Here is a 26,356-nt window from a genome sequence, read left to right as displayed (position 1 = left end):
AAATGACCCTCTCATGTAATTTTGTATGAAAACTGTATTAGAAACTAAAACTGCATCAGAAACTAAAAATTGGTATTATTTATTCATTTTAAAAATAACAAATATATATTACCATAAATAACATACTTTAATGAAAAATTAACATACCAAAATTTTAAAATAGAACAAGAGTGGTACTACCTTCTATTTTCACAAATCTTTTTAAAATCCACTGGTCCTCCTGCATTTTGAATGGGATCTGTTACTCAGGCATGGCTGTGCAACATCATTCATTGGTAATATGGAAAATACTGGTTCACAGAGTTATACAGTTCTTCCAAATTTAGATTCTAATACATAATCCAAAATTACATGTATCTCGACCAATCAGATCAGAAAATATAACTACTGGAAAGCTGTCAAACTCATGGTAATAGATATAAGTTTTGTTCAACAACCTCATTTCTTTTTTTCTCTCTCTTTTTTATTAAGACACCCAGGATGGAGTCTAGTGGTGCAATCTCAGCTTTCTGTAGCCTTCACTCCCAGAGCTCAGGTGATTCTCCTGCCTCAGCCTCCCAAGTAGCTGGCATTACAGGCATGCGCCACCATGCGCAGCTAATTTTGGGGTTTTTTGTTTGTTTGTTTTGTTTGTTTTTGGCTGGAGTGCAATGGCTCCATCTCGGCTCACTGCAACCTCTGCCACCCGAATTCTCCCTGCCTCAGCCTCCCAAGTAGCTGGGACCACAGGCGCACCACCACACCTGGCTCATTTTTGTATTTTCAGTAGAGATGGAGTTTCGCCATGTTGGTCAGGCTGGTCTCGAACTCCTGACCTCAGGTGATCTTCCCACCTCAGCCTCCCAAAGTGCTGGGATTACAGGTGTGAGCACACACAAGGACAAACAGACTCGTAACACATGAAACAATGAATTATATATGATGAAAGTTAAAATAAGCTAATATACACTAGAGAATCTAATTCCTGTAGTAGGGAAAAAATGGACATTAAAATTGGTAGAGTAATATCATCTATGCAAATAGCACATAATCTGGTCCTATATTATTTTCCAAGAGTGTCTTTCTAAAGTAGTAAAAATCACAAAATCACACTAAAGCCCCTAGTTGTTAGAACACCTTCACTACCAGATATAATATATACATATTATCCATAAATATTTTATTATGTATCTCTAAAATATAAGGACTTAAAATAAATTATCACATAAAAATATTCATATTAATTCCTTATTATCATCACATCTTCAGTTGAAATACAGTTACGCAAACATGCAGAGGTACTATCCTGTTTGCCACTTCTGATTCTGAAGTATGATGGAAACGACATGAATCTCTGGCACCCTCTGGTGTTTAAGCATAATACAGCTTCCCATATTCGCCCCAGCTATACTGACAAGCAGAATAGAAAACAGAATCTTCTTAGCAGAAAAAGTCACAAATGAATCCCCCCAAAAAGTATAAGTTAACAAAATAGTTTTGAAAAACTATGAAAATATCATTCTATATTATTAAATGTCATACAGTTTGGTCAAGATAAGAGCTAATACTATTCACTACTATTTCTTCTTCTTTAACAAAAGAGCCAACATCGAGGGTCTATTATCAGTTTCATTTAAAAAGTAACTGAAGTAGGGCCGGGCACAGTGGCTCACGCCTGTAATTCCAGCACTTTGGGAGGCCGAGGCAGGTGGATCACGAGGTCAGGAGATCAAGACCATCCTGGTTAACACTGTGAAACTCCATCTCTACTAAAAAAATATATAAAAAACTAGCCGGGCGTGGTGACGGGCGCCTGTAGTCCCAGCTATTTAGGAGGCTGAGGCAGGAGAATGGCCTGAACCCAGGAGGCGGAGCTTGCAGTGAGCCGAGATCATGCCACTGCACTCCAGCCTGGGAGACAGAGTGAGACTCCGTCTCAAAAACAATAAATAAATAACTGAAGTGATAGTAAGTATCCATGGAAGCAAAATTAAATTTTAAAAAAATCACTATGAAAAGATATATATAGAGTCATGTGTGATTGTGAATTACTAGAAAGTACTGTACAAAAATGAAAAGTGTATCTTTGTACAAAAATATCTAAGAAATAGCTGAGATTATAAATACTCCTTTTTCAAAATTCACCATTTCAACAAATATTTGAGTGATTATTATGAAACAGGCATTGTTCCAAACACTCGGTATACATACAGTGGCAAACAATCATTATTATAAGCTTTCATAGACAATTAAGAAGTGGGAAATACACGGAGGCAAGGGTAAACAAATGAATGAACAAAATAATTTTAGATAAGTACCTCAAGACAGCAGATATGACTGTGGAAGCTACTTTATATTGGTTGGTCAGGCAAAATTTACCTCTCTAAGGAGGTAGATTTGAAATATGAAAGACCATGTCATATGAAGACCGAGGGACAGCTTTCAGTGCATACCACACAGAAAACTGTACAGTGGGTTTTATCAAAATCTCATGTACCCCATTAATATACACCTATGTACCCCCAAAAATTAAACATTAAAAACATTAAAGAAAATAATAAATAAATAAAACTGTACAGTGGGACCATGACTAGTGTGTCTGAAGAACAGAAAGGAGGTAAACAAGGAGCACGGATCCCCAACACCACAGACTGTGATCCTTGCAATTCAGTTTTTCTGAATATGAAAGATAACTTGCTTATGCAATGGCTTTTCAGTTTTTCTGTTACCTACAACCTTACCAAATTCTAACAAATATTAAATTTTTAAAAAATTTCAGATGGGAATCTTCTATATCATAAAAAGAAAAATGTTTAAGCCAATTCTCGGCCCCCACGACCCAAATTAACCTAATCACACAATTCGATACAAACTTCATGGAACTGCCATGCTGACTCTAAAATTCATGCTGATTCTAAAATTCATGCACAAGAGAAAAATAACGAGTAAAATTAAAATACCTTCGATAAAAAGGAATATACAAAAAGGACTTATTTTAACTATGGGCTAGAAAAATAAATAAAGATGTTATAACAATCGAAAACACCAAAATAGTAACATTAAAATAAAACAAATATTTGGGAGGCTGAGGCAGGTGGATCACCTGAGGTCGGGAGTTTGAGACCGGCCTGGCCAATATGGCAAAACCCCGTCTCTACTAAAAATACAAAAATAAGCTGAGCGTGGTGGCGTGCACCTGTAGTTCCAGCTACTCGAGAAGCTGAGGCACGAGAATCGCTTGAACCCGGCAGGTGTAGGTTGTGGTGAGCCGAGATCGTGCCACAGCCTGGGCAACAGAGTGAAACTGTATCTCAAAAAATAAAACAGAGTTGAAACTGTATCTCAAAAAATTTCTCAAAAAATAAAATAAAACAAAAACATATTACTAAAATTAAATTTGCCCTTTTATAAATGGGAATTTACTATAAGATAAAGGTGGCATTACAAATAAGAAAGGTAAAGATGATGAACTCTTTACTATTGCTGAGACAATTCATTTGAGGAAAATTTAATCTCTGCCTCACACATTTACAAAAACAAAATCAAGAATTATTGAAGATGTAAAGGTAAATATCTATATTTGAGGTAAGTGCATACAGATATCTTAGAAGAAAATACAGAAGCACATCATTCTGGGCTCATAATACGAAAGGATACATTAGAATTCAAAAGCCATAAAGAGACTGCTAAACTTTATACTGTAATTTAAAATTTCCATATATGAAACACTAAAAACAAATTTCCAAGTTAAACAAAAAACTAGGAGAAAAATACTTACAATATATACATCAAAGAATTACTACTGTCCAGCATATGTACATAAGCCTGGAAAGCAATAAGTAGTCAACAGATAAATAAGCGAAAGTAACAAGTCAGAAATTTCCCAAAGAAAATACTAACAGTGACATTTTTGCTTCAGGCAGTAAGTGGACTAGATTTACTGAGGAGCAATTACACAGCATAAGACATTTTCATTCCATTGTTTGGTTCACAGGACCTGTCAAAAAAAGGTGTCAGTATAAACAAGCAATGAGGCTGGGCGCGGTAGCTCACGCCTGTAATCCCAGCACTTTGGGAGGCCTAGATGGGCGGATCATGAGGTCAGGAGATCGAAACCATCCTTGCCAACACGGTGAAACCCCGTCTCTACTAAAAATACAAAAAATTAGCCAGGTGTGGTGGCGGGCACCTGTAGTCCCAGCTACTCGGGAGGCTGAGGCAGGAGAATGGCATGAACCCGGGAGGCGGAGCTTGCAGTGAGCCGAGATCGCGCCACTGCACTCCAGCCTGGACAACAGCGCAAGACTCCGTCTCAAAAATAAAAAATAAAAAAAAGTAAGCAATGAGCATAGCCTAAAGGAAGAATTGCCTCAAGGGCATATGACTGTGGCTAGCACTAGTTCTTGATTACAGCGGGAAAATCTGAGGCTCCTGGGTAAGTCAGGTTCCCTGGAACAAGACTAAAGTGGTTCCAAGTCAATAGTAATCCTTGAGTCTACTAGAAACAGTCACAAATCCTCTCTGGAAGAAAGCAAACTCAGTTTAGACCCTCAGGTTTAATCTGATTTACCTGTACAACAAAGTTTTAGATTTACTGACTACATTTTTTACTCCTAAAAGTCCTATTTGGTTCTTTTTCAAGTATTTGCAGTTATTTTTTAAAATAAATTGCTTCTTGCACCATTTTGAGATTCCGTATTTTATTTTTAAATACTTTATACTAGTTTTTAACACTTACTATTTCATCATCCTATGTTTGAAGTCACTGGAATTCCAAATGTATTAATGTTTCCCTGTGGCTTGACTCAAGGATACTTCCTTGCATGTTTATCTTTAAATGTGAACATATATTTTATATGAACACCCAAAAACAATGGACTAACATCTTCAAAGCAAAAAGACAAAACAGTCAACCTATAATTCTAATCTCAATCTTGACATTGTCTATACAAATAATCTAAAATCATCTAGAAATTATTAGAAATAGTAACAAGGCTGTTGGTATATGATTTAAGTCCTGAATTTCTCTATGCTAATAAAAGAAAAGGCAGTTACCAAAATATAATACTAACAAAAAAGATAAGGTATCTAGGAATAAACCTAACAGATATATGCAACAAATCGTGCAGAATCTATATAAATAAAATTATACTACTTGATTGAAAGATATTTAAAAGGGTATATATAATGAAGATATAAATCATGTTCATAGAAGGATCCAAATTATAATCAATCAGCTGGAAGACAGTGTGCCTATGGACTCAGGCCATGCCAATTCAAATTCTAACAGATTACTGGTGGAATTTAACAAGTTGATTGTTAAATTTATAGGGAAGAGCAAAAGCTCAAGTAGAGCCAAGGAAATCAAAGAGGGGAAAGGGAGTACGAAAGTGGAGGAAGAAAAGGAAATAAAAGAGAAGGAGAAGTAGGTAGAAAATATGCATTACCAAATATAAAACTTCTTTTGAAACTATAGTAAACTAACTGTATGCTATCGGAAATTTTAAAATTAGCCAATAAAAGAAAATAGAGATAAAAAATAACTTGATTAGAGGCATTTACAAAAAAGAAAGATTAAAAAAAAGAGAAGACCCATATGTATATGACATAGGAGACATTACAGATCACTGAGGAAGGACAAATTGTTCAATAATGCTGCTGAAACGAGCGGTTTCCTATATGGGGAAAAGTGAATTAGGATCCCTAAACCTCCAAACCATAGGAAAAACCAAAAACCAAATTTTAACTCCTGAAGACAAAAAGATACTCAAATAGGCTGAGCATGATGGCTCACACCTGTAATCCCAGCACTCTGGGAGGATGAGGCAGGAGGATCACTTGAGGCTACCAGTTTGAGACCAGCCTGGACAACAAAGCAAGACCCCCATCTCTACAAAAAAATTTAAAAACTAGCCGACTGTTGTGGCGTGTACCTGTTGTCTTAGCTACTCTGGAGGCTTGTTTGAGCCCAGGAAATTGAGGTTGCAGTGAGGCACGATAGTGCCACTCAATGTACTCCAGCCTAGGTGACAGAGATCATTTCTCAAAAAAAAAAAAATTTAATATGAAACTTCAAACCTTTTAGAAGACAATATAGGAAACTATCTTTGTGGTCTCCAGAAGGATCTCTTAAAAGAAGGCATAAGTATTAATCATAAAAGAAACTGCCAAATTCAACAACTTTAAAATTAAGAATTTCTGCTCATCAAAATATACCGTAAAAGAAAGTAAATTGCAAAACACTAACTCTAGTAGATATTTGTAACATAAAAAAGTATAAAGAATTACAAAAGGACTTCTGCTTCTGTTACAGACCATTACTCATATCAGACAATTGTTTTGAGGACAAGAAACTAATAAAGCCAGAACAATTTTAAGTTTATTTGAAGGCATCAAAGAGCTGCCAAGGGAGCCAGGTCTTGAGGGACGACAGCCCTGAGAGAAGAGAACCTCACTGAAGTAACCCCAATTTTCTCCATGTTGTTTTTCCTCTGGGCACATGTTGATTCTTGATGTGGAACAAGACACTAAGAAGCCAGAGACAGCAGCTGCTAAGAGGCAGAAAAGCCAACAGAGCATTAGGCAATCTCATGAGGAGAGAGAGACAGGAAGTTGAGGTCCAAGGCTTCCAGAACTTGAGGGATGAATGGACCATTGGTAAATGCCTCACAAATAAGTGAGGCATTTACCAATTTTTTTCATACAGATCTGACACTTAATTAAATATTACCAAGTGCAGCAAAGAAACAGGATTAAAAAGGCAGATAACAGAAACAGAGTCACAGGTAACCCGGACATTGGAAATATTAAGCATTTGACTTTAGAATAATCACAAGTGGCAGGGTGTGGCGGCTCATGTCTATAATCCCAGTGCTTTGGAAGGCTGAGTCAGGAGGATCACTCAAGACCTGGAGTTCAAGACCGGCCTGGGAGACATAGCAAGACCCTACCTCTATGAAAACTAAAAAAAAAAAAAAAAAAGTTAGCTAGGCATGGTGGCATGTGCCTGTAGTCCCAGCTACTTGGGAGGCTGAGGCAGGAGCATCACTGGTGCCTAGGAGTTCAAGGCTGCAGTGAGCTATGATTGTGCCACTGTACTTCAACCTGGGCAAAAGAGCAAGACTGTCTCAAAAAAAAAAAAAAAAAAAAAAAAGGCGGAAAACAGAAAAACAACAACAACCAAAGAAAACCACACATGCACACAATAAAATAACTACAATTAACTGTTCAAGAACATAGAGGCAAAAATAGATAATTATACCATAGGACAATAATCCATTAAAAAAGAAATAATGGTCGTGGATTCTAGTAATACCACAATAGCTTGATCAATAACAATTACAAAATAACAGTTTTTAAAAGACAATCATTTGGAGACTTAATAAAAGCAGGCAGAAAACAGAGGTCAGTCAACCCTTGGATGATGGGAACAATAATGGGTAAAATTTGTGAGTTTATGTCTTTTGGTCTAAAAGTACTCCCTAGTCTATGCAGCCACATGACTAGTGGCTTGAGATGTCCTGATAACAGAGCTTCAAATACATAATATAAAAATCGACAGAACTAAAGGAAAAACAAAGAAAAAAAAATCAGAATTGGAGATTTTAATACTCACACTAAATAAGTGATGGAAACAGTCTGAAAAATAAAACCAAAAAATAAAAGCCCAGGATATAGAAGATGTGAACACTGTCACCCACCTTCACCAAACTGATGTAGCCACAAAAAACTACTTCCCCAAACTGAATAATATATATTTTCTCCCAAGTGCTCACGAGATATTAATCAAAATTAGACACACTGAGGAGTCTCAATAAATTTAATAAAATTGAAATTATATGTTCAAGAATATGTTCTCTGATCACAAAACTACATTAGAAAACAAACAAAATATTCCAGAAAAGCACCAAATATTTGTACCAGTAAATTAAAAAAAGAAAACTATCTTGACATGAATGGAAAGCCAAAAAAAAAAAAAAATCCTATTATCAGTTGGGTGCTAAATCAGTATTTAGGGAGAAATTGATAGGATTTTTTGTTGTTGTTGTTGTTTTTATCTTGTAGCCTCAGCTCAAATGAGGAAATGTATAATTTTAAATGCTTACATTAATAATAATAATAATAATGATAAATGCTTACATTAGAAAACAAGCCAGGCATGGTGACTCATGCCTATAATCCCAGCACTTTGGGAGGCCAAGGTGGGAGGACTGCTTGGGCCCAAGAGTTCAAGACCAGCATGGGCAACATAGTGAAACCTCATCGTTACAAAAAAATAAAAATTAAAAAAATTAGCCGGGCATGGTGATGCGCACCTGTAGTCCCAGCTGTTCATGTGGCTGAGCCGGGAAGATGGCTTGAGCCCACGAGTTTGAGGTGACAGTAGCCATAATTGTGCTACTGCACTCTAATCTGGGCAACAGAGTGAGACTCTGTCTCAACAACAAAAAAATTAACAAAACTGATAAAAGCCTACTAATGAAAAGAAGGAGACTACATATTTTATAGACATTAAAAGGATAAAGAAATAAAATTAACAATTTCATGCCTGAAAAAGTCAACTACAAAAATAAAATCCTTGAAAAATGCATACACTAGACTACCATTAAAGCATCTATACACATTCCGAAGAAAAGTTTAGGAACAATTTCTTGCTGATAAATCTGAAAATCAAGATGAAATGTACAAAAACTTTAAAAAAAAATACAACTTCATGAAACCGGCATTAAGATGAAATAGAAAATTTAAATACCTCTCTATCTATCAATGAAAATGACTTTGTCGAAAAACATTCTCCCTAAGAAAACAACAGATCTATCTAGTTTCAATGGTAAATTCATTCATACATTTAAGGAAGAAATCATGTCAATTCTACACAAAAGCTCAAAACAAAGGAGGGGGAAGGACTTTATTACTCATTTTTTTAAAGCTAATATAATCACAGATACCAAATCCTAGCAAACACACTCTAAGAACCAAAAACTATAGACCGAATCCCTCATGAATATCAACACAAAACCCTTACAACACATTAATCAATGCAGCAATAAATGAAAAGGCTAATACCCCAGGAATACAAGAACATTCAAAAATTTAAAAATCAGTGTAATTCACAATCCCAGAATAATAAGAAAAATCAATGACCACCTTAAATAGATGCAGAAAAAGCTCACGACAAAAGCACTCAGTTTAAAAACAGGCAATAGGAAGACTATACTTTCGGGGATCATTTCTATAGTTCTTTACTAGAGAAGTTTCTCTGAACATGTAGAGCACTGTGTCTCAAAAAAAAAAAAAAAAAAAAAAAAAAAAGGCTGAGCACGGTGGCTCAGGCCTATAATCCCAGCACTTTGGGAGGACGAGGCAGGCAGATCACCTGAGGTCAGGAGTTCGAGACCAGCCTGACCAACATGGAGAAACCCCGTTGTCTCTACTAAAAATACAAAATTAGCTGCGCATGGTGGCACATGCCTGTAATCCTAGCTACTCGGGGGGCTGAGACAGGAGAATTGCTTGAATCCAGGAGGTGGAGGTTGCGGTGAGCCCAAGATCACGCCATTGCACTCCGGCCTGGGCAACAAGAGGAAAACTTCGTCTCAAAAAAAAAAAAAAAGGCAATAGGCTGGGCATGGTGGCTCATGCCTGTAATCCCAGCACTTTGGGAGGCTGAGGTGGGAGGATCTCATGAGGCCAGGAGTTCAAGACCAGCCTGAGAAACATAGTGAAATCCCTGTCTCTACAAAACATGGAAATAAAAAAAAAAAAAATTATTTGGGCATGGTAATGTACACCTGTAGTCCTAGCTACTTGAGAGCCTGAGGCAGGTGGGTCGCTTAAGCTCAGGAATGTGAGGATGCAGTGAGCTAGGACTGCACCTCTGCACCCCAGCCTAGGCAACAGAGCAAGACCTTGTTTCTTAAAATAAAACAAAAACAGGCCAGGCACAGTGGCTCACACCTGTAATCCCAACACTTCGGGAGGCCGAGAAGGGCGGATCACGAGGTCAGGAGATGGAGACCATCCTGGCTAACATGGTGAAAACCCGTCTCTACTAAAAATACAAAAACAAAATTAGCTGAGTGTGGTGGCGGGTGCCTGTAGTTCCAGCTGCTCGGGAGGCTGAGGCAGCAGAATGGCGTGAACCCAGGAGGCAGAGCTTGCAGTGAGCCAAGATCCTGCCACTGAACTCCAGCCTGGCAGCCTGGGCAACAGAGCGAGACTCCGTCTCCAAATAAATAAATAAATACATAAACAAACAAACAAACCAACAGTCAAAATATTTGAACAGGTATTTCACAAAAGAAGTTGCATAAATGGGCAGTGAGGACATGCAACATGCAACATCATTAGTCACTAAGGAAATGCAAATTAAAGTCACAACGAGCTACCACTACATACCAAACCAGAATGGCTAAAATTGGGGGGGCAGAGACAAAGTAAAACTGCAGTATGAATTGTTAGCAAGGATGTGAAGCAACTAGAACAAAATCTCATACTTTGTTGGTGGGAATGGAGTATAACCATTTAGGAAAATAGTGTGGTGGCTTCTCATAGAGTTAAACATATGCTTATATACCTACCATATGACTCAGCAATTCTGTTCCTATGAATTTATACAAAAGAAAATCTATGTCCATACAAAGATACAGACACAAGTGTTCCCAGCAAGCTTTATCATTACCAAAAACTGTAAAAAACCCAAATATTCATCCACAGATAAAGTGAAAATTCAGTGCAAACAAAAGCAATATACCTCTATAATATTACTCAGCAGTAAAAAATGCAACTATTGATACATACAACATGTTGTATATCTAACACATTATGCTAGCAAAAGAAGCCAGACACAAGAATATGAACTGTATGATGTGTGAAAATTGATGATATGAATTGGGTCACCCATGTCATACCCAACTAAAACAGAGTAGAGAAGCCGGGGGGGGAAAGCAAGCAGGGCACAAAACATTGCTCTAGAAATGTAATTCTCTGTGAGTCCAGCTGCTGAAACTGCCTGTTGTAACCTGAGACCAGTTTAATCTACAACTGCTGAGACAACTTGTTGCAACCCAGAACTATTTTTCCTGCCACCTTCACATGTCAATCAGAGCTGACCAGCTTCCCAGAACCTTAACAGTGCCAATGAATTTTCTCGAAGAGCAATTCATGTCATGTCTCTTTTTTAACCTCCAGCCTTCTCTTTGTTCTTCGGACATACCAGAGACTATCTGGTCTGTGTGTATGCTTTGAACTGCAATTCTTTCTTCCCAAATAAAATGTTAAATTTAGAGATTCACTTCTACATTTTTTTAAAAAATGAGACAAGAGTCTCGCTCTGTCTCCCAGGCTGGAGTGCAGTTGCACAATCTCAGCTCACTGCAATCTCCCAGGGTTCAACTGATTCTCCTGTCTCAGCATCCCAAGTAGCTGAGACTACAGACGTGCACCACCATACCCTGCTAATTTTTGTATTGTTAGTAGAGACAGAGTTTCCCCATGTTAGCCAGGCTGGTCTCGAACTCCTGACATCAAGTGATCCACCTGCCTCAGCCTCCCAAAGTGCTGGGATTACAGGCATGAGCCACTGTGCCCAGCCTACCTCTACATTTTTAATTTGACTTTGACAGATGCCACTTACGCAAAACTCTAGAAGGACAAATACAAATCCAATCTACGATGATAGAAAGCAAGTCAACGGTTGTCCAGAATCTGAGGTGTAATGTGGGGACCGGGTGATAAGGAATGCAGAGGAACCTTTTTGGGGTATTGAAAATATTCCATGTATCCTGACAGTGATAGTTGGTACATGGATTTAGCTTTATGTCGCGTCATTAAACTGGAATATGATGATGACTGCCTAGATTACTGTCTTCCAGAATACCCAAACTCCAAACTATAAAGGGAAAAAAACAATAAATCCCATGCAAACTTTTTCGTTTTCTCAATCTCATCTCCCCTTCCCCACCCCACCCCACCCCACCCCGTGCCTCAAGGCTTGCTATAGGCAAAAAGAGATGGGGAAAAAAAAAAAACCTGCAGAAAACAGAGACAGGGCAGACCCAGTGGTGGGCATAAGACTAAATACATCCCAAGTCAGAAAATGCTAAAAAGGTGTTCCCATAAATCAAAGATTTAACAAGACAATGATGGGGCAACATTTAAAAAAAATGTAATACAGAAAGTGTTGATTTCACAGCCAGCCAAGCTGTCCTTCAAGTATCAAAGACACTGAAAAATAGTTTTAACATACAACAATTTAGGACAGGGATCCCCAGAAACTGGACTGCACAGGAAGAGGTGAGAGGTGCACAAGCGAGCATTACTGCCTGAGCTCCACCTCCTGTCAGATCAGCGGTAGCATTAGATTCTCATAGCAGCACAAACCCTACTGTGAACTGCACATTTGAGAGATCTAGGTTGTGCGCTCCTTATGAGAATCTAATGTCTGATGATCTGAAGTGGAATAGTTTCATCTTGAAACTATCCCCTCCCCCTCAATCCTGGTCTGTGGAAAAATTGACTTCCATGAAATCAGTCCCTGGTGCCAAAAACGTTAGGGACTAACGACTTAGGGAATTCTACACCCATGAGCCTTTTCTGAGGAATTTACCAGCAGATGAACTTCATTCAAGTTCAACCAAGAGATGACAGAACATGTCAGAAAAAAAGACCAAAGGTGAACATTTTAATATATGTATATAAAAGTATACCTACAAATAAAATGTACATAGGGATGAGGAAGGAAGATTAAGGTACAAATTTTATACAAATGTTATATTAAAATATATATAAATTATGCAATTAAAATATATATATTTAATATATACATATATATAATATATATTATAAATATTTAAGATCCAAGTGTTTGCCAGATAAACAATTTGGAAATATTTTCCTTGTGGCATGTTTATTCATTTCCTTGACAGTGTCTTTCACAGAACAAAAGTTTTTTAATTTTCTGAATTCCAGTTCATTAATTTTTCCTCTTGTAGATCGCTCTTTTCATGTGTGATCTAAGAAATGTGTGTAACCCAAGGTTACAAAGATTTTCTCCTATGCTTTGTTTCAGAAGATCTCCAGTTTCAGGATTGCCCTTTCTCTTAATCGTCATCCTTTAATTCCCATCTATTACCTGTATAAAAACTATTGTGTACATGTTCTATTTTCTCTGCTTTCCCCCACTTTAACTGCATAATTTCTATATATACAAATGTTATATTTGTGTATATATACAAATATATTTTTAATATATTCATATAAAAATATATTATACAAATATATATACACGTTATGTCTGTATATATTTTTCATATATTTGTATATATAAAAATGCAAAAAGGAATGTATATAAAAATTTGCTTTATATATTTGTATATATAAAATATATATACAATATACATTTTTATTGTATAAAATTGTATATATTGTATATAAATACATATACAAATATAACATTTGTATAACATTTGTTTATACATATATAAACTCTTAAAAACTCTTGATCGCCGGGCGCGGTGGCTCAAGCCTGTAATCCCAGCACTTTGGGAGGCCGAGATGGGCGGATCACGAGGTCAGGACATCGAGACCATCCTGGCGAACACAGTGAAACCCCGTCTCTACTAAGAAATACAAAAAATAGCCGGGCGAGATGGCGGGCGCCTGTAGTCCCAGCTACTCGGGAGGCTGAGGCCGGAGAATGGCGTGAACCCAGGAGGCGGAGCTTGCAGTGAGCTGAGATCCGGCCACTGCACTCCAGCCTGGGCTACAGAGCGAGACTCCGTCTCAAAAAAAAAAAAAAAAAAAAAAAAACTCTTGATCGTAAGAAACCAACACAAGAAACAAAAACGGGCCAAAAATTTAAACACACACTTCACCAAAGATATATAAATAACAAATAAGCACAAAAACAGATGATCAACATCTTTAGCCATTAGAAAAATGCAAACTAAAACCACAATAATAACCACTTACACACCTATTAAAATGGATTTTAAAAAATCAAAAGAACTGAGAATTACCAAATGCTCACAAAGTTGGACAGGAACTGGAACTCTCATCATCAATGACAGAAATGCAAAATGACACAGTCATTTTGATAAAGAATTTGGTAATTTCCTTACCAAAGTTTACACTTATCTAATGACTCATCAGTCATATTTCTAGATAGCAAAAGCATATGTTCACGCAAAATTCTGTACGTGAAGCTTTATTATATTATCATCAGAAAAACTGGAAACCACCCAAATGTCCATCAAAAGCAAAAAAGATCAAATTTAATTTCATAAAATAAAATGCTTCTCGGCAATGCAAAAAAACCATCGTCTAATATTCAAAATGACACAGATTATCTAAAAAAAATGCTGAGTTAAAAAGTCTGATGCAAAAGGGTACATGACAACATAAAACTCCATTTATGTGAAGTTCAAGAATAGACAAAAATAATCTATCATGATGGACATAAGAACAGTAGCTGCCAGAGGCAAGGGATAAGGGTAATTGATTTCAAAGGTGCATAAAGGTGATGAATATGTTCAGTATCTTGATCGGCATGATGATTACACAGGTATATATATTTGACAAAATTCACTGAGCTATACATTTAATAGTTGTGCACTTTATTGTTTATAAATTATACTCAATAAAATGCTGTTAGCTTTGTAAAAAGGCATCAGTATATCTATTTTATTAAGGTATTATTCTGTCATCTCTCCTTTTTTAAAAAAATATTACTTCCTTAAACCAAATTTAACTATTTATTTTCTTACCGGAAGCATGATGTTCCATTCTCTTTTATTTTATTTTTCTGAGTAGGAGATGCTTGAAGCGACAGAATTTTATTTCCAGGCAGAGTAATTTGCTTTAGAATGGAAGCTATAAAAACAAAACAAGAAAAAAATAGAATACAAAAAAAGCAATCATGTCACATTAGGAAAAATCCAGGACAACAGTTTTTAATATATATAGAATAATCAAAGAAAATTCCAAGTTTCCCTAGAACTATGCTTAAATTCAAACATGACAATGAATTTGTTCCCTGAATAAGAAATAATCGTATAAAATAAGAATATTTCCATTTCTTTTTAGATAGTCTATGGAATTAGCAGTATTACAAAAATATCATGAAGTAAAAGGCACCTGAAACATGTTAATAATACACTGCTTCTATTGGTGTATTTTAAAAATACATAAAGCTCTACCTGACATTGGTAAGACTGATTTCCCAGTCTACCTGACTTGGGTAAGACTGATTTCCACACATATGTATGGATGTACATGCATACAAGTATGTATGTAGAGAAAGAACTACATTTTAAGAAGAAATATTCTATAGCAAATTTTATAAGTTAAATAAGTCCTTATTTACTAATAGATTGTTTTATCAAATTACAGAATACCATGAATAGTTGTTTTTTTTATTCCAAAACAACATATAACCCTAAAAAGTTTACATGTATGTAAAAAGAAATGTAATCATAACTGGGCGCAGTGGCTCACGCCTGTAATCCCAGCACTTTGGGAGGCCAAGGTTGGTGGATCGACCACTTGAGATCAGGAGTTTGAGACCAGCTTGGCCAACCTGGTAAAACCCAGTCTCTACTAAAACTACAAAAATTAGCCAGCTGTGGTGGTGCACGCATGTAATCCCAGCTACTCAGGAGGCTGAGAACACGAGAACTGATTAAACCTGGGAGGTGGAGGTTCACTGAGCTGAGATTGTACCACTGTACTCCAGCCTGGGCAACAGAGCAAGACTCTGTCTGGGGAGAGAAATCTAATCATTATCTTTCTGTTTTCTTTCAATAGGTGCCAACTTTAAAAGACCAAGCCTGTCTTCACTTAACATAGCAACAAAAAAGTTATACAAAACCCCTCTACGTTCTAACCCAGCGTGATGGGACTAAGATGGACCAGCATCTACCTGGAGGAAACTGACTGGTAGGTATTACGGTATTCACTGGCATCGTCTTCTGTCCACATTTCTGAATGGTCAATGTTGAGGAATGTGAAAGTGTGGTCACTTGCTTTTCATTGCCTCCTGAAGGCTGCTGAACTACCTGAAACAATAAGAACTATCAATATAGTCGTTCAACTTAAGGCTTTAGAAAATGATAAGATTTCAGGTTTTAAACAACAGACTGTGTTCACCCAGCCATAAATATACCTTTATCTTAACATAACAAGAATGCCTACTTTAAATTTGTACAAAGCAAAATTATCCTGTTCAAAAGTAAAAAACATTACTATTTCACATACATTATTTTTAAAATGGAATTTAAAATTTTATTTCACCATGCTCAATTTAAATCTCCCTATAAATCTATTTCCAATTGTTAATTACAGTGAAAAATTTAAAGCATATATAAAAATAGACAGGATAAAACAAAACCACCTATACCATTACCCAGCTTCAACAATGATTAATTCTTGATCAATCTTGTTTCAATCTACACCCCTACCCACTTCCCTGCCACTCTCAATTATTTTAAGGCAAATCTCAGATATATCGCTTTATCCATAAATATTTCCAAATATATCTTTAAAAGATAAGGACTTTTTATGTGCCATTTTAACAAAGTATTTTCTTTTCTTTTCTTTTTTTTTTTTTTAGAGAGAATATTGCTCTGTCACCCAGGTTGCAGTGCAGTGGCACCATCTTGGCTCACTGCAAACCTCTGCCTCCCAGGTTCAAGTGATTCTCATGCCTCAGCCTCCTGAGTAGCTGGGATTACAGGCATGCGCCACCATGCCTGGCTAATTTTTGTGTTTTTAGTAGAGACTAGGTTTCACTATATTAGCCAGGCTGGTCTCGAACTCCTGACCTCAAGCGATCCGCCCACCTCAGCCTCCCAAAGTGCTGGGATTACACCTGTAATCCCAGCGGGGATCACACAGGGCGTGTGAGCCAGCACACCCAGACTAAATTATTTTCTTAAACCATCGCTTGAAAGCAGGAGGTAGAGGCTGCAGTGAGCCGAGATTGCACCACTGCACTCCAGCCTGGGTGACAGAGTGAGACCCTGGTTTTTTGAGACAAAACAAAACAGGTAGGAAAACAGTCATCATGCATTTGAGCCAGCTATTGATAGTGAACTTAGACTATATATGGCAAATATAAATGTGCCATGGTCTTGCCAAAAGACAGAGTTTTAAACAGAATTTTTGAAGTTCAATTTATTCAACTTATGTGTATTACTTTAAAAAAGTAACAAGAAACACAACATGTCCTGGTAAGTAATCATACAGTAACTAATGTCCCTAGAGAAGAAATATTAGTCAGAATAATTCAATTGCCTTTATTCTTTGAGAACAGACAAGAACTCTTTTAAAAATGATACATTTCAATGAAGCTGAGATCATATTCATGTACTGTAGTTCTAAGGATCAGGCTTAAATTATACAAAGTAATATACAGGTACCATTTTATGCATTCAGACTGAAACTCAAGAGAAACACTCCCAGCTTATTTTCTGGTTATCTGCTCTGTCCTTCTTGATGCTCCTTATTAGGTATTCCTGTCAGTATTTTAATTATGAAAGACAGTAATATTCAAAAATTGTTTAGCAGTGTGAAAGTTGTCAGAATCAAAATGAAGTCACTTGTGTTTGAAAGAAAACAAAAAACAAAACTCTAACAAATAGAGCTAGGGAAGGAAGACTAAGAAGAGAGGGTTCTCATGCTTGTATGCCTGATTACAAACACTATCCCAATAGACCGCCAAAACCACAACCTTGCACAAAGGCCACAGCAACAGTACACAAAAAATACTTCTGCAAGGACATCATCTGCTCAGCAACTGCCTATTTAAACCTGGACTGGTGTCACCCTTGTTACTGAGCTTTGTAGTCAAGGATAATCATTTCAAAACAACTATGTAATTCTTCTCATTTTTCCTTTTAAAATCTGTCCTCCTTTACTCAGGAAGACTACTTGAGGCCAGGCTTTTGAGACCTGACTGGGCAATATAGCAAGACCCTGTCTCTAACCATAATAAAAAGTTTTTAATTAGCCAGGCACAATGGCATGCACCTGTAGTCCTAGCTACTCAGGAGGCTGAGGAAGGAGGATTGCTTGAGCCCAGGAGATCGAGGCTGCAGTGAGCCACGATGGCACCACTGCACTTCAGGCTAGGCAACAAAATGAAACCCTGAGTCTTTAAAAATTAAAAATAAAAAAAAACCTTTGTCTTCCTTTATCTCCCTGAATACACAGTTTACTTGGTACCTGTATTCCAACTGCAATGCTCCATTTCCAATTACATATCCTATTCTTTTAAAGAATCTCTTTGTTATTTAGGCTGACACCAGTTAGTCTTCATATCATTTTTGATGGGGACACAAAAATATAACACAAAGTTTTGAGTTGGGACTTAACAACCTTATATCCCCATCACTTCTCATCTTAATGACTCTAACACCTGGAACAATATATGTGTCTAGTCTAACAAAAATATGAGAGGCATACTCCTGAACATCTGCTAGGAAAAACAAAATGAGTGATAATGTAAGAGAATTCATTAATGTTCTTTCAAAGAAAGTACCACATAAAACCACAGTACTCAGCAGATCATTTCAGCTCAGGAGTTCGAGACTAGCCTGGGCAACATGGTGAAACCCTGTCTCTACTAAAAGCACAAGAAAATTAGCCGGGTGTGATGGCCTGCTCCTGCAGTCCCAGCTAGTCAGGAGGCTGAGGTGGCAAGATCATCTGAGCCCGCAAAGTCAAAACTGCAGTGAGCCATGATCATGCACTCTAACCTGGGTGACAGAAGTGAGACACTGTCTCAAACACACACACACACACACACACACACACACACACACACACACACAAATGAGAAACATTAAAAAGGAATTTTTAAATCTATGATTATTAAAAGAAATGTATGTATTCTTCAGTTAGATTAACCCCAGATTTGATCCAGTGCAGCAATTCTTATATTTTAAATGATTATTTGCTATATTTCTTATAAGCTGCATAGAATATGTTATTTTATAGCAACATGAGTGTTTTTCTCCTCACTTAGAACTAGGATTAAATTGGACTATGGTTTATAATGGATTCAATGATGATATTCCTTAATTAACTTTCAAACTCGAGTAGTATTAATTTTCTAACTTAGTTTGAAAGAATGCCCTAGTTCAATCCTCTCTATGGCATTACCATATAGAATGGTTTATGTTGTTTTGCTCCAGGTAAATCTGTTGTGAAATAAATTACAATCCATCTTCAGTGTCTGGCCACTCGGGCTCTTGCCACTTTAAATAGGTAGGTATAAATACTAACATTAAGTTTACTGGCTAAACTTGAAACAAAGGACAAACAAGAAAGTAGAATTCACAGGGAGAATTAAATTATTAAAAATGAAGGTAGGGTAGGAAGTAAAAAAAACCCTAAAATTTACCATCAGATTTTTTTTGCATTATTTCTTTATTGAAATGATTTATAATGTATAACAAGTCAAACCTACAAACGAAAATGCTGTCAAGATATTATCATGAGACAGCTCCTGCTTCAGGACATTCCAGAAACCGAGAAGTTCTCAGAGCACCATACCGTAATGGAGAGATCATCTGGGTTCTAGTCTGAGATCCATTACTTGACTGTTTTTTGTTTTGTTTTGCTTTTGTTTTTTTGAGACGGAGTTTCGCTATTGTCACCCAGGCTGGAGTGCTGTGGCACGATCTCGGCTCACTGCAACCTCTGCCTCCCGGGTTCAAGTCGTTCTCCTGCCTCAGCCTCCCAAGTAGCTGGGATTACAGGTGCCCGCCACCACACTCGGCTAATTTTTGTATTTTTAGTAGAGACGGGGCTTCACCGTGTTGGGCAGGCTGGTCTCAAACTCCTGATCTCAGGTGATCTGCCCACCTTGGCCTCCCAAAGTGCTGAGATTACAGGCATGAGCTGCCATGCCCGGCCACTTGACTGTTACTGCATGAGTCAGCTCAGAATTTCTGGATTCTTAGTTTTCTCCCAACCTTTTTATCATAAAATTATTTTAAAATCCATAGCACATAATGACATGATTTTAAAACTATGTAGCTATAAAGTATTATTTCACCCTAGGGACCTATATGCTATAGATGCTCAATAAAGATTAGCATTGATTCAAGAATCAATTATGACACATAAAGAGGATTTCAATTCTGTTCAGTACTACCAAAAAGAGGCCTTTCCTTGGGGCAACTCCTCTATTCCAGTGGTTCTCCAACCTGGCTGCCCAGAATCATTGCTTCTAAAAATGTTGTTTCATCTCTGAGATTAAATTCAGGCACCCAAGAGAAATCCTGCAAGGCAGTTACATTTCTCCATTCGAAAATGAGATGCAGAGTGGGAAGGGATGAGAAAAGATTAGTGCCCAGAAAATGACCATCACTCTGTCTGCTCAAGAGTTCAACTACTCTCCAATTCTGGTCACTGATCAACCCCTTTGGTTCTATGTCCAAGGCTGCCCTGTTGCCTCAGATGGCAATCACTCAGATACTTCTTATTCTGATAACACAAACAAGGCTGGAAAGGCTACACAAGAAGCAGAATGAATCAAAACAGAGATTTAAAACACAGCCTCTAATGCAAAGCATTACAAAAGAGAAAAAGGACATTCACCAAAAGAAGAGCAAGCTCTGTTATCATAGAAGATAGGGAAGAACTTTACTAAAAACATTATGATTTTTAATTAATGCACCATGTAGTATCCCCCATGAGTTAACAATACTTTCATAGTTTTTTGGTAAAACTTATCTTTTCTTAAATTAAGAAGAACATTCTAAACACTAATCGACAAACAGCTAAAATTTCCTTCTTTCACCCAAGAACCTCCCAACCTACTAAGTTGAGGGAAAAAAACACAACAATCAGACAAAACAAAGGAATATTCTGCAGATATTCTGGGCACTTAAAACACTACAATATAATGAACAACCACAAAAAGCTAGAAAAGTATTCTAGATTAAATGAGCCGGGTACAGTGGCTCCTGCCTGTAATCCCAACACTTTGGGAGGTCGAAGTCGAGAGGATCACTTGAGGCCAAGAGCCTGGGCAACATGGCAAGACCCTCTCTCTACAAAAAAATAAAAGTTAAAAGACGTTATTGGGACAATTACAGAAATACTGTACCAATATTAATTTCCTGTGTGTGACAATAGGTATGTTGTGGTTATGTTTTACAAAAAAAAAACCTTTTAGGAGATACATACACTGTGCATTGTCATAATTTTTGCAACCACTCTCAGATGGTTCAGTAAAGACTTATGTGTTTGCTGCTGGGTGTGGTGGCTCATGCCTGTCTGTAATCCCAGTGCTTTGGAAGGCCAAGGTGGGTGGATCACTTAAGGCCAGGAGTTCAAGACTAGCCTGGCCAACATGGAGAAACTCCATCTCTAACAAAAATACAAAAATTAGCCAGCACGGTGGTGCACACCGGTAATCCCAGCTACTCAGGAGGATGAGGCATGAGAATTGCCTGAACCTGGGAGGCGGAGGTTACAGTGAGCCAAGATTGTGCCACTGCCACTGCACTCCAGCCTGGGCGACAGAGTGAGACTCTCTCTATCTTAAACAAAACAAAACAAAAAAAGACTTACATGTGTGTTTATAGGTATGAGTAGAAAGAGGAAAACAAAGCAAATGAGGTTAAAAAAAAAAAATTTAATTGGTTAAACCCATAAACAGTATACAGTCTTCCCAGTTTTTTTACTAGTCTTACCAGTTTTCCGAATGTTCAAAATTTTCAAAATAAATAACTGAGGAAGAAACAAAATGTTACTCACTAGTTGCTTGACTTGAACTGCCTGTGGAATCCCAGCTGGTTGTGAAAGGACAGGGCCTGGCTGGGCAAGTTTGATTTGAATTGGAGTCCCAATAACAGGCTTGTCAGATGTGGTCCCAGCAGAAGTAACAACAGGTTTCACAGATGGTAGACAAATAGCTGCACCTGAAGTTTCTCCAAAAGTTACTGCTGGAAGGGACAGTGTTACTGCTGTTCCAGAGACAACCGGCTTTTCAGGTTGCAGTGAGACCGTGGTCACTGTGTTTGGTACAGATGTCACAAGTGGTTTTGAAGTCTGAAGCAAAACAGTTCCAGCTGTTGTTCCTCCTGTTGCAGCAGCTGGGCCCACAGAATGAAGTGTCACAACTCCAGCTTTTGCTCCCACTGGACCAGCAAGTGGGTTCAAAGCTTGCACTGACACAGTTCTGGGTGCTGTTGCTCCAGAAACAATAAAGGACTTTTCAGACTGGCTTGAGGACACTGTTGTTGTCACCACAGGAGAAGTTGTTACTGTTGTAGTACAGGTAGCAATGACGATCTCACTAGAGGTCTGCTGAACACATTGCTGGATGAAGCTCTGGGAGTTAGGCAGAAGTTGTCGTAAGGCAACCACGCTTTTCTGGAAACGTAGAGGAATGGAAAAAAACACTGCTAACAAATCAGCTACGTGTAAAACAAAATGTGGTATTTCATACCTTTACAACTTAAAACCAATCAAAAGTGTATCAAGTATTTCAGTTGAAGACAGCTGGTATCACTTACTTATATCCTGTCAATATCCAGGATACAATCAATTTGAAGCTCAAAAGTGCTTGTTTTCCAATATGAAATGACTATATCTCAGTATTAAACTTATTTGTATTCCCTCAATATCAATTTGGTACAACATGTATGATACTTTTCTATAATCATCTAAACCCTATAACAGATCATTAACAACTTCAGCATTTGTAAGTTTATTTAAACCACAGCAGAATCTAGGTCTCTTCATTAAGTAACTTTCAAACTTTGGATAGAAATAGGTGCAGTGGCTCATGCCTGTAATCCCAGCACTCTGAGAGTCCAAAGCAAGCAATCACTTGAGGCCAGGAGTTTGAGATCAGCCTAGGCAACATGGCAAAACCCCATCTATACAAAATATACAAAAATTAGTCAGGCATGGTGGGCACACACCTGTAGTCCCAGCTACTCGGGAGGTAGAGGTTGCAGTGAGCTGAGATCATGCCACTGCACTCCAGCCTGGGTGGCAGAGTAAAACCCCATCTCAAAAAAAAAAAAAAAAAAAAGGAAAGGAAGAAATAGTCTTTAAAAGCCTGGGCAACATGGTAAAACCCTGTCCCTACAAAAAATACAAAAACTAGCAGGGCATAGTGGTGCATGCCTGTAGTCCCAGCTGCTGCAGGGGCTGAGGTGGGAGGATCACTTGGGCCCGGGAGGTTGAAGTTGCAGAGAGCTGTGATCACATGACTACACCCCAGCCTGGGTGACAGAGCAAAACCTCATCTCAAAAAAAAAATTTTTTTTAATAAAAACAAAGACATATATTTAAATCAAAACAAAATTAAATACAAAGTGAATTTTACGATCTGAAAGAACTGAGCTAGCATATTTTCTTTTTTTTTTTATTGAGACGGAGTCTCACTCTGTTGCCCAGGCTGGAGTGCAGCGGTGCAATCTCAGCTCTCTGCAACCTCTGACTCCCAAGTTCAAGCGATTCTCCAGCCTCCTGAGTAGCAGGGACTACAGGCACATGCCACCACTGGCTAATTTTTGTATTTTTTAGTAGAGACAACCGTGTTAGTCCAGCTGGTCTCCATCTCCTTGCCTCAGGTGATTCGCCAACCTCAGCCTCCCAAAGTGCTGGGATTACAGGTGTGAGCCACCACACCCACCCAAGCACACTTTCTGACTGTCAGCATCCATCTTTGTATCCTACTTAAAGAGTAAAGGCAGTTCCAACTAAAAACTCGTAGGCTCTGCCTTTTCATCCCTGGAGTTTTCATTTGTTTAGCCAACAGAGATGGAAAGCTAGGGCTCTTGTATCAAACAGCCAAGTTGTGAATGCAAAGGAAAAGTTCTTAAAGGAACTTCAAAGAGCTACTCCATGTGACACATAAATGGTAAGAAAACGAAACAACCTTATTGGTGACATGGAAAGTTTGAGTGGTGTGGACAGAAGATCAAACCAGCCACAACATTCCCTTAAGCAAAAGTCTAAACCAGAGTATAGCACTAACTCTTCAATTCTATGAAGGCTGAAAAATGAGGAAGCTACAGAAGAAAAGTATGAAGTTAGGAGAGGCTGGCTCATGAGGTTTAGGAAAGAAGCTCTCTTGATAACTACCATGAAAGTGCAAGGTAAAGCTGCAAGTACTGATGCAGAAACTGCAGCAAATCATACAGAAGATCTAGCTTTTTTTTTTTTTTTTTTTTTTTGAGACGGAGTCTCGCTCTTGTCACCCAGGCTACAGTGCAATGGCACGATCTTGGCTCACTGCAACCTCTGTCTTCCGGGTTCAAGCAATTATCCTGCCTCGGCCTCCCAAGTAGCTGGGACTATAGGCATGCACTACCATGCCCAGCTAATTTTTTAACTTTTTTCAGTAGAGTTAGGGTTTCTCCATGTTGGCCAGGCTGGTCTCAAACTCCTAATCTCAGGTGATCTGCCCACCTCAGCCTCCCAAAGTGCTGGGATTATAGGCATGAGCCACCACGCCTGGCCAACAACAGATTTCCAATGGAGACAAAAACAACCTTCTATTGAAGGAAGCTAGGTCTTTCATAGCTTTTTGCTGAGGAAAAGTCAACGCATGGCTTCAAGGCTTCAAAGGACAGGCTGACTTACTTGTTAGGGGCTAATGTAGCTGGTGACTTCAAGTGGAAGCCAATGCTCATTTACTATTCCAAAAATCCTAGGACTCTTAAGAATTATGCTATATCTACTCTGCCTGTGCTCTATCAATGAACAAAGTATGGATGACAGCACATCTATCCACAGCATGGTTTACTGAATATTTTAAGCCCACTGTTGAGAACTACTGCTCAGGCTGGGGGGGGGGGGGGGCAATTCTTTTCAAAATATTACCACTCATTGACAATACACCTCGTCACCCGAAAATTCTGATGGAGATGTACAAGGAGATCAATATTGGTTTCCTGTCTGCTAACACATCCATTCTGCAGTCCACATACATCAAGGAGTAATTTTTACTTTCAAGTATTATTTAAGAAATAGATTTTGTAAGACTACAGCTGTCACAGACAGTGATTCCTCTGATCAATTTGGGGGCAAAGTCAACTGAAAACTTTCTGGAAAAGATTCACCATTCTAGATGCCATTAAGTATATTTGTGAGTCATGGCAGGAGATCAAAATATCAACACTAACAGGAGTTTATAAGAAGTGGATCCCCATCCTCATGGATGACTTTCAGGGGTTCAGAACTTCAGTGGAGGAAGTCACTGCAGATATGGCAGAAACAGCAAGAGAACCACAGTTAGAAGTGGAACCTGAAGATGTGACCGAATTGCTGCAATCTCATGATAAAACTGGAAGAGATGAGGAGTTGCTTCTTACAGATGAGCAAAGAAAGTGGTTTCTTGAAATGGAAGCTACTCCTGGCCAAATGTTATAAATGTTGTTAGGATGGTAACAAAGAATTCAGAATATGACAACAACTTAGTTAATAAAGCAATGGCAGGGTATGAGAGAATTGACTCCAATTTTGAAAGAAGTTCTGCTGTGTGTGAAATGCTATCAGACAGCACTGCATGCTACAGAGAAATATTTTGTGAAGGGAAGGATCAACTGATGACACAAATTGCACTGTTGTCTTAATTTAAGACATTGCCACAGCTGGGTGTGACCACCTTCAGTGACCACCACCTTGACCAGTCAAAAGCCATCAACATTGAGGTAAGACTCTTTACCATCAAAATATTATAACTTGCTGAAGGTTCAGATGATTGTCAGCACTTTTTAGCAATAAAGTATTTTTAATTCACCTATGTAATTGTTTTTTCAAATATAATGCTATTATAAACCTAATAAAGCATACCATAAAAGGTTTTATATGCATTTGGAAACCAAAAATTTTATATGACTCACTTTATTGTGATACTAGCTTTCTTATGGTGGTCTGAAACCAAACCTGCAATATCTCTGTGGTATGTCTGTATATTCTTATATAAGCATTAAACAATATAATCATGAACTTATGTTCATGAATAAAATGTTACTTCTTTTTTCAAAGTGTTCAAATTAAAAGAATACTATGAATATGCTTTACAGCTTACAAAAACACTTACAAAAAAAAAAAAAAAACTCAGGTTTCTCCCACACTGTCAGTATCTTCATATTCAACTGCTGTCATATTGAAATAGTCCAGTTTTTAATTATTTTACAGTAATCTAATCCAAATTATTTCTTCTAAGTGAAACATAACTCTACCTTAAGAAAAGGAACCAGGTGAGGCTGAGGTGAAGACTTGAGTTCAACATACAGTTTCCTAGTAAATTCTTCTGCTTCGATTTTTGCATCCTGAGGGATGGGAGAAACAGAAACAATTTTAAGTCTACAAATATTTTAAAAGAGACAAAGTATGTAATTCA

At 37.8% G+C, this 26,356-nt stretch overlaps 1 protein-coding gene and 1 pseudogene across 2 annotated transcripts in view; one reads left to right on the top strand and one right to left on the bottom strand.

The window, feature by feature from the left end:
• The window catches only part of TAF4B (TATA-box binding protein associated factor 4b), a 151,078-nt gene that overhangs the window by 85,746 nt on the left and 38,976 nt on the right, over positions 1–26,356 (bottom strand). For both annotated transcript variants that reach the window (XM_031658749.1, XM_003914256.4), the window contains exons 6-9: positions 26,196–26,285; positions 21,748–22,365; positions 15,899–16,034; positions 14,745–14,850 (exon numbers count right to left, since the gene is read on the bottom strand). In XM_031658749.1, the coding sequence (XP_031514609.1) occupies positions 14,745–14,850; positions 15,899–16,034; positions 21,748–22,365; positions 26,196–26,285 (950 nt within the window). The remainder of the gene's footprint in view (positions 1–14,744; positions 14,851–15,898; positions 16,035–21,747; positions 22,366–26,195; positions 26,286–26,356) is intronic.
• Positions 9,187–9,259, top strand: LOC116271568 (annotated as a pseudogene).

Source organism: Papio anubis, chromosome 19 (assembly GCF_008728515.1).
Source record: "Papio anubis isolate 15944 chromosome 19, Panubis1.0, whole genome shotgun sequence".
Classification (NCBI taxonomy): Eukaryota; Metazoa; Chordata; class Mammalia; order Primates; family Cercopithecidae; genus Papio; species Papio anubis.
This window is presented reverse-complemented; position numbering and strand designations above follow the sequence as displayed.